Below are 8,543 nucleotides of genomic sequence, written 5' to 3' on the forward strand. Positions count from 1 at the left end.
TATGATTGGCAAGTTTCATAACTACAGATGTTATTAAACCCGATTAAAAGGATGCCGTGTAAACGTGGTCACTGATTGGTCACTTACTGCGTCCAGTGTGAATTAGGCATAAGGGTTGGTTTATGCTAGACCGTAATCTGTAAGAATTGACCAATCACAGTCGAGTGAGAAGAGAATAATTGACTATAATTGGTCAATTCTTATAGATTACGGAAAAAGTTAAAGATTACTGCCTAGTATAAACCAACCCTAACAGGGGGTGCATTCAGTTTCACGCATGATGCATCATTTATCTTTGTTGTTCATCGAATATTAAATAAGAATAAATAATGCATTACGCACATCATGCGTGAAACGGAATGCATCCAGGCTTTTCTGCGTCCAGTGTGCACAGTGTGCAGGAGCCATAATGTCCGTGAAGCGTTATTTCGGTAGGCGAACGGTGGATCAGAAACGTGATCGCTCGACTACCTGCTCTCGAGATCTATGTCCAAATATTCTAAACAGCCCATAGCGAGTGTTGTTGTTGTGAGGTTAGGGAAAGTGTTCTAGTTTCTGGATTAAGATAATTGGATGCGTATGAATTCTGAAAAGAGACAGTGCGCGATTGAACAGAGAATCCTTTGTTCATTCGCCTATGTCAACTGTCACTTTTTGTGTTTCTTTTTTTCTCTCGGTCAATGGACTAGACACTAGAGCGTGTGCTATCCCGCCAAAGTGACAAACACCAGCTGCAGAACGTTTCTCCTCTTTTTCTTCTGTGAAACGCTCTTATTAGGTTTGTTTTTTTGTTAACTGAATTAGTGTACATTTTTTGAATTTAAAGTGAAATAAATATATATATGTTTGATATTTACGAAAACAAAAATTTTAGTGTAGTATTGTAAGGGTAAATAACAGACTTTGCAGATAGTGTTTTTCCGTTTTCTTTTTTTGTTAATGGACTTCGATCGTCTTATCAGTTTTCAGATAACGTCGAAGGTGTAAGAGTGGCGCTTCTTTAAACAGTGATTGATAGATTTATGACTTCTATGTGGATAATCGTGACATTTATGAAACAGCAAAAATGGTCACCGTGCAAGACGTCGGTTTACAACTTACGAAGCCAGTGAGAGAGCTGGCACATTGGAATTTTCCCTTCGCTCAGGTATGCCTGTAATAAAATCTTATGTCATTGCGATAGTAATGCGATGTGTATTGAAATAACGTCTCTCCTATTGTTGCAGACTCTAGAACAGTACTGTTCCTTGTTCAATACAACGTGTAATAAAAGTTTCGGCGATGCCGGACTTGTTTTACAAAATTCCACGGCTGTCTATGTGCATAGACTCGATTCTCTCTGGACTAAAGTCGAGTATTGTAGAGATGCGTTATCAACTCAAGAGTGAGTGATTTATCTTAATGTTAACCCCAATTGATAATTAACTTAATTGGTATTTGAGGATGGACACTTTTTTCAATTATGTTTTGAAAGATTGTTTATAACAAATATTTTTCTATAACTTTACTCTTTAGGTTACATAATGTTCGTCAGATTTTGATGTTTTACTTAAAAAACATTGTTTAATTGCATTAACTTCAGACAAAGGTTTAACATTAATTTAAAATATATTTCTGATAAAAATTTTTCTTAGAATTTTTATACGAATATCGGAATATGTTACAAAAATACTGAGAAAATTTACATATTTTCTTAGAATTTTTCATATAGGTATGTGAATTCTAAAATATTTAAGATTTCTAAAATTTTTTATTCTATAATTTTTAAAAAATATTTAAAAATACCCCTTGAACGTTTTCAGATTTTATAAGATTTCATAAAAAATTAAAGAATAAGAAATCTTAAAAATCTTAGAATATTTTAGAATTCATATATGAAAAATCCTAGAAAAGATAATTGGTATTTATTTAAAAATTTTCTTAGCTGGCATTTATGGGTACACTGTCCTAATAAAAATTTTTCATATAATTTTGCAAAATTACTGAATTAATAACTATATACTATCTATAGATAGCATAATAACTATATACTATCTATAGATTTTTTTGTGCTTATGTAAAGTGTTCCAATTTGTATAAAAAGTCTGAATAATTTTTTGAAAAGCTATAAAGTTATTAATTCATTTATTTTGAAAAATCACACGAAAAATTTTTATCAGGACAATGCATCCATAAATGCCAGCTAAGAAAATTTTAAGATAAATACCAATTAAGATTTAAAGAATTGTAACAGGAAGAGAAAGAATCATCTAGTTCGCTAATTAATTAAAAATAACTAGTTAAAATAATACGTATAAAACTGTCTTTCAGGCAAGAAGAGGCGACGAAGAATCCTACTAAAAAGAGAGATAGAAAGATGACTGATGTATGTTTTCACAAGTTCAAAACTGTCAACTTTGCAGAAGACGTAGACAAACATATCGATATTAAAAAGAATCATGTAGCACACGAGTCTGTCAAATCTAAAAGCCGTCGATTTACTCAATTAGAGAAGAGTATTGCACATGTATCTATCGACATTTATGATGTAAACGGGGAGGTTATCGGCAAAAAATATGATTTCCGGTGAATATTTCTCTTTCATTTCTCTTTTTCATTCATTTCTATTGTACTTAGATAAGCTAATCATACCTAATATCTCGTAGGTGCAATCAAAATTTAAGTATGGATGATACATTGGTCGATGAGTTTGCGCCTCAAGGTATGTGGTTGGTTATACAAATAGATTTGTAATAATAAATGGAAAATAGATCAATAAATATAAAAATAAATTTATGATTTAGTCGAATATTTCTTTAGAATTACCTGTGTTTCAGATTTTTATTGCGGCGACGTCTCTGTTAAAGAAAAATCTTCGTTGAATTCGTACAGACTTTCGTGCGATACTTCGGCATTGGATTCCACTATACACAACGATAATAATGAAAGTGTTAACACGTTCTCCGAGTCCGACGGAGACAATAATTCGCCAGAAGAAGAGATCTCTGATTTGACCATGTCTTTGGAGTTGAGCCAACAAAATCTCTCTTTATCTAGAAATACTGCGACTGACAACACGCTTGTCAAAACGCCAACGAATATTTCAAGCGATAATTGCCACGACATGACTCTCATGAATATTGTGAGTCAGACATTTTCAAATACACCGCCTCCGTCAAATTCGCCGATACTAACTAATATTGATAATACTATTTTATTGAACAATGATTTGGAAGAGCAATGCTTGAACACTAATATCAACGAAAATATAGACGTTGGCAGTATATTAGATAGCCCACCTGAGTCGGTGAATTCGAAAGGAAGAAGGTATATTTTTGTTATTTTTAATGCTATTTAACCCTTTTGTTATTACAGGTAACTAATCGCTCGAGATATAAGCGCTTACATTTTAATATAATGTACATCTTATTGGCAGATTTCGACACTTGAGAAGACTTATTTACTTCATGCTCGATGCTCTTTTCTTACTACTAAGATTATAAGAATAATATATTATATAGTCAAATATGATTTAGGCGTAATCATTTTTGAAAGAGTGCCCATGATTCGTATAACCATATCTTATAATATATTTCACGAATGTAACGAAAGGGTTAATGTATAATACATCTGTTAGAATTTTGAAATTCCTGGTATTTTAGAATTTCATCAACAGACAATTCAGTGATGTTAAACGATACCAATGGAGATCTAACGCAAACAAACTTATGTATCAATTCTGTGAAAAATACTCCTCTAAATGAAAGTACAAAAATTAAAACACGGCGGCAATGTTCTACTTTAAAGTCTACTCCGAAATTGGTATGTCATATTACAATTTTACTGATAATTAGCAATGTTTCTTTCTAATAATACCCTGGTGATATTCTGTTTACTTGCAGTTGAAACGAAATCTACACACATCGTGTAAAAGACAACGAAGTATGATGAAGAAAAATCTCCTTCATGTTTTGGAAAATTCGTTTTCTTCAAAGCGAAGTAGTAAATTTGTTATATTCTATTAATTGAAATCGTCTAATACAAATTTATCAATTCATATTAAATTATTCGTTTTCTAGATAGATCAAGTATGTTCAATAAAAACTTGCGTTCTTGTATGCAGTGCATACAAGAGTATGATCCTTTACGATACGAAGAAGTGACGAACGCAGAGTCGGATCTTTTAGGATTTCGATTACATACTGATACCGAATCGGACACATATGTCAATGCTGACGTAACGACGAATGTCAACGGTAACATAACACCTTCGACCGATACGGAGATTTCAGAACTTCACAGTCCTATAGACATGTCACCGAATTCACCACACGAAACTTTCTGTGACGTTTGGTTTCGTTCAGATTCGCATTTTTTATCAGTAAGTTAACCGACGGTCAATAAATAAGAGCGGAAATATTCTGATTGTAGATTGCTAACAGAATGAATTGTGATTTCAGGAAACTATTGATCAGTGGCACGAAATGATGCAGCCTAAATTATGCGACGCCGAACAAAGATCGACGTTTTGTATTCGCGATTACGCGTCGCGGATTATGGACACTCTGAAGACGAGTGACCAACAAAAAATTAACTTCGATGATGTCTTTCAAAAGGAGAGCTCTTACGAGGTGGCCAGATATTTTTTAGCTTCGTTGGACTTGGTGAGAAAAATTATTAGAAAACAAGAAAAATCAGAATCAATCCATCAATTTTTAACGAAGCTTATTATCAACAGGCTGCAAAGCAAAATATAGACATAAACACAAACGAGGATCCCGAGCATAACATAGAAATCTCTATACATACAGAAAATGGACATTGTTCTAATAGCCAAGCGGATTCACATGATTAACGAGCACACAACAAATTGTTAGTTTTAATAACTGTAAAAATGTGTATATGTACATTAATGAAAAATGAATTTATATACCTTCCTTCATCAATTTCGGGAAGGTTCTTATACTGTGATATTTTGCAGCTTCTAAGAAAATGTTTTATTGTTATTCGATTTTTTTAAAAGAAAAAGACCTTATGTATATATACATATGTACATATATATATATGTATATATACGATAGGTAAAAAATACGTTTTAAACGTGTTTTAAACAGTTTAAAACGTGCTAAATTGATATGTTTTTAATATGTTTTAAATATATTTTTTTATAGTACTGTTTAAATTTCAAGCATTAAAAACATATTTAAAAAGAAACAGTACGTTTTATTCTTAAAAAAAGAACATTAGTCTTTATCAACCCTGTATATACATACATGTTATATTTGTGTATTAAATTTTTTTCGCAGGATACCGACTCGTTTCTCTTCTCTCGTTTCCGTCCTGATCGTTGAGTTACAATTATAGATGCATATGGAATAATAATTATACGATTCATTGGAAATCTATACATCTCTACCAGGCGTGAAGTTCCAATTTAACTACCGTCGAGTGGTAATTCGCCGCCGGGCGGTTTGTAACGAGCAGTTACGCGAAAGAGACTGTTACAGCGACTGCAGTGTGAAATCGATTTTTTTTCTCTTCCCTTTTTTTTTAATTAAGACTGGAACGCATCCCATTGACACGCGCTCGGGTGTGCCTGTGACCGTTGAACAAAACGGAGCGTGCATTCACGAACGTTGCGGTTGTCCCGGCTCGTCGGCGCACACCACGACGCGACGCACGTCTCACACGTGCAATGTATGACAATTGGCCGTGGTGTAATACACAGAGAAATTCTCACGCATGCGTCTCGTCGGATGCCGAGCCGACGACGGCACCGGCTCACAGTTTATATATTAGTTTACATTAGGACCACACGGACGGACACCGCAAACCGCCGTGTAAACTGCGTTCTCGTTAACGCACCCTGTGAGCGTTCCACTCGCGCGCGCCGAGGAAATAAAAGAATATCGCGTGTGAAATAGAAAATTAATATTAAAATAAGCTGTAAGTATTTTTTTTTTTTCAGTGACGAGTACCACAAAAATATGGTCGTTTGGAAAAGTTTGTACAATAAAAAGTTAGCGTTAAGACGAACGCATTACGGCGAACGAGAGAGCGGCGAGGAGAACGTAGGAGACGGAAGCGTGAAACGCGCGGATGTTGCAGAAGTTTAATACACAGTCAATTCCGCTTGATAGTAACCAATCAAACGACACAGATCTATGTGCTTCTCTCCCCCGATCTCTCTCTCCTGCGGCGTGCCAGAGATATCCAATTGAAATAGTTGCGTTCTGCCGCGCGTCGCGTCTTCGCGCTATACATGCCGTGTTATCGTTCGCACGTTTGTGTAACATACCGATTGCGTTATTAACTAACAACAACAATTCGGTGAAAGCGATCGAATAAATTAATTGAAATGATTTTTGAAGACTTTTGCCATTTCGTCTTAATCAGGATTTAGTATACTGAAAAAACTGTTCTGATTAAACTAACGAAAGGATGACATTTTGGTGAGAACAAACAAAATTTTTGGTCAAATAATCAGAAATTCTGATCTCACCAAAGTGCTATTTTTGTTGGGTCTTGTTGATTTAATCAGAACGTTTTTCTCGATGAGGATTTTATTTTTTGTTAATTTTTAAAAATAAATTAGCGATAATTTTCCTCGATGCACAGGAGGCTTTTTCAAACACCACTTTTCACAGGAGTTAAAACTACGTCAGCATGAACAGCAAGAGTGCATTACTGGTGCAACGCTGGATGCTCCAGCCGCGCGTGTTGCTCGTTCTCGTTTTACTGCAATTTATCATTCAGTTTTTCACGTCCGTCTATCTGTATAAGTACATCACGAACGTGGAGAGTGATCTTCGTCGGGTAAAAAGCCTGTATCCGCCGGAGGCCGTGGCTATTCCACGGCGAAGACGTAGCAGCGCGTTGCCGACCTCCGAAGACAATGCCGTTTCAGATATAGCGAGTCGGGTATGTAAAATGTAGCTAGGGGGAATATAGGGAGAATATTCTTAAAAATCTAAGAAAATTCAATTCTGCGTGAAGCAGAAATTCTAATTCTTTAAATGAAGAGAGAGACCCGACTTTGTGAGAGAACCGAAGTTTAAAATTTCCTCATATTAGTTCTCTTACAGAAATCTAATCCGGGAAAAAATGTTATATACATGGACATATTTTATATATAATTATATATAAAATATGTCCATGTATATAACATTTTTTCCCGGGAATTATTTATTTAATACTCTAATACTGAAAACTAGTGATTAACTACTTATTTTAAATATTGAAAGCACTGAATAATAGTATTTTTAATACTTAAAATAAGTAGTTAATAACTACTTTCCGGTATTAAATGTTTCTAAGGGCAACGAAAAACAGAAAGCGTACAAACCCGAATTAAAATTTTACGCAGTTGCACTAATTACACAAAATAAAGAAAAATATACGAAAAGAGAAAATTATTCTAAAAAAATTTTGCTGGAAGAGAGAGATTTCGTGTCTTAATTCCCCAGCGTTTAATTTTCCGAGATGTCCTAACAGCGGGGCTTTGACTTGCCAATTTAATTCCTCGAGAATATCTCGGATCTCTCTCCCTTAATATCGCGGGATTGCTCGGGCTGCTCGGTTACAGATCCGAGATGACAAGGAGATACAAGGTACAAAGAAGGTAACCGCCTCCCCGATGGTATCCGGCTCCGCGTCCTCGCCAACGGTAGCCGGAGGTCAGGATTGGGTCTGGTTGAACGCCGACACACGAATACAAGTCAGTTCTGTGTAATTGTTAGAACTAGTTACCTGTTTCGCGATACACATCCTCGTGAATACTCTCCTCAAACTTGCTGAGTTGTCGTGATGTTCCTCGACGAGTTCCGTCATCTAAATAGAACGTTGCGTGTGTAGAAGATACTTGGAGATAACTGCTAAGTATCCGTTACACCTATTTTCCGCATTAAATAAATAATGATGCTGAAATAACGCCATTAAAATAACACTACTAAAATAACGATAACATTCGTGCAAACATATTCTTGTTATATTAATATTATATTAATTTCAATACAAGAATAAAATTCGATTAGAGAATTAAATATCACTTATGTATACATAAAATTATACTTTATGTTTTAAATAAAAATATATTTATAGAAATAATCGTTTTTAATTTAAATATTTCAAATGTATCGCTACATATGAGAAAGAAAATAGTTAAAGATTCCATAAACTTCAAGACGCTTGCAGAATCAGGCCACGAAAATATTTCAATAAGATAGAAATAACTACAGTATAAAAAATTTTAATATAATACATAAGATTTCATTTTTTCATTTTATACGCGTGCCATAGAATTGAGCATTCTATGTATTTATTTATCTACCTTTCAGTTCGATGCGATCGAAAATTTTTGCCGTTCATCCGCAAAATATTGTCCACCGGGTCTCCCCGGCGCACCCGGAAATCCGGGTCCTCCTGGCGAACAGGGTCTGCCGGGTGTCTCGGGGATGGAAGGTCCGAAAGGACCGCCAGGACAACCCGGTCATCCTGGTACCAGAGGATCTAAGGGTGACATTGGTCCGCCGGGCTTCGACGGGAGAGATGGGGTGCCGGGTGAG

At 35.2% G+C, this 8,543-nt stretch overlaps 2 protein-coding genes across 2 annotated transcripts in view; one reads left to right on the top strand and one right to left on the bottom strand.

The window, feature by feature from the left end:
- PMCA (plasma membrane calcium-transporting ATPase 3) overlaps positions 1–2,820 on the bottom strand; it is a 100,253-nt gene extending 97,433 nt beyond the window's left edge. Inside the window, exon 1 of the mRNA XM_018448632.1 lies at positions 2,806–2,820. The gene's annotated coding sequence lies outside the window, so the exon portion shown is untranslated. The remainder of the gene's footprint in view (positions 1–2,805) is intronic.
- The window catches only part of LOC108723131 (uncharacterized), a 16,189-nt gene continuing 8,553 nt past the window's right edge, over positions 908–8,543 (top strand). The window contains 10 exon segments of the mRNA XM_018448641.1: positions 908–1,147; positions 1,227–1,384; positions 2,311–2,565; positions 2,646–2,701; positions 2,817–3,306; positions 3,642–3,801; positions 3,882–3,981; positions 4,059–4,360; positions 4,440–4,487; positions 8,316–8,542. Coding sequence (XP_018304143.1) covers positions 1,067–1,147; positions 1,227–1,384; positions 2,311–2,565; positions 2,646–2,701; positions 2,817–3,306; positions 3,642–3,801; positions 3,882–3,981; positions 4,059–4,360; positions 4,440–4,487; positions 8,316–8,542 — 1,877 coding nt within the window. The 5' untranslated portion in view covers positions 908–1,066.

The sequence above is a fragment of the Mycetomoellerius zeteki genome, unplaced genomic scaffold, assembly GCF_001594055.1.
Source record: "Mycetomoellerius zeteki isolate Tzet28-1 unplaced genomic scaffold, Tzet1.0 scaffold223, whole genome shotgun sequence".
Lineage (NCBI taxonomy): Eukaryota > Metazoa > Arthropoda > Insecta > Hymenoptera > Formicidae > Mycetomoellerius > Mycetomoellerius zeteki.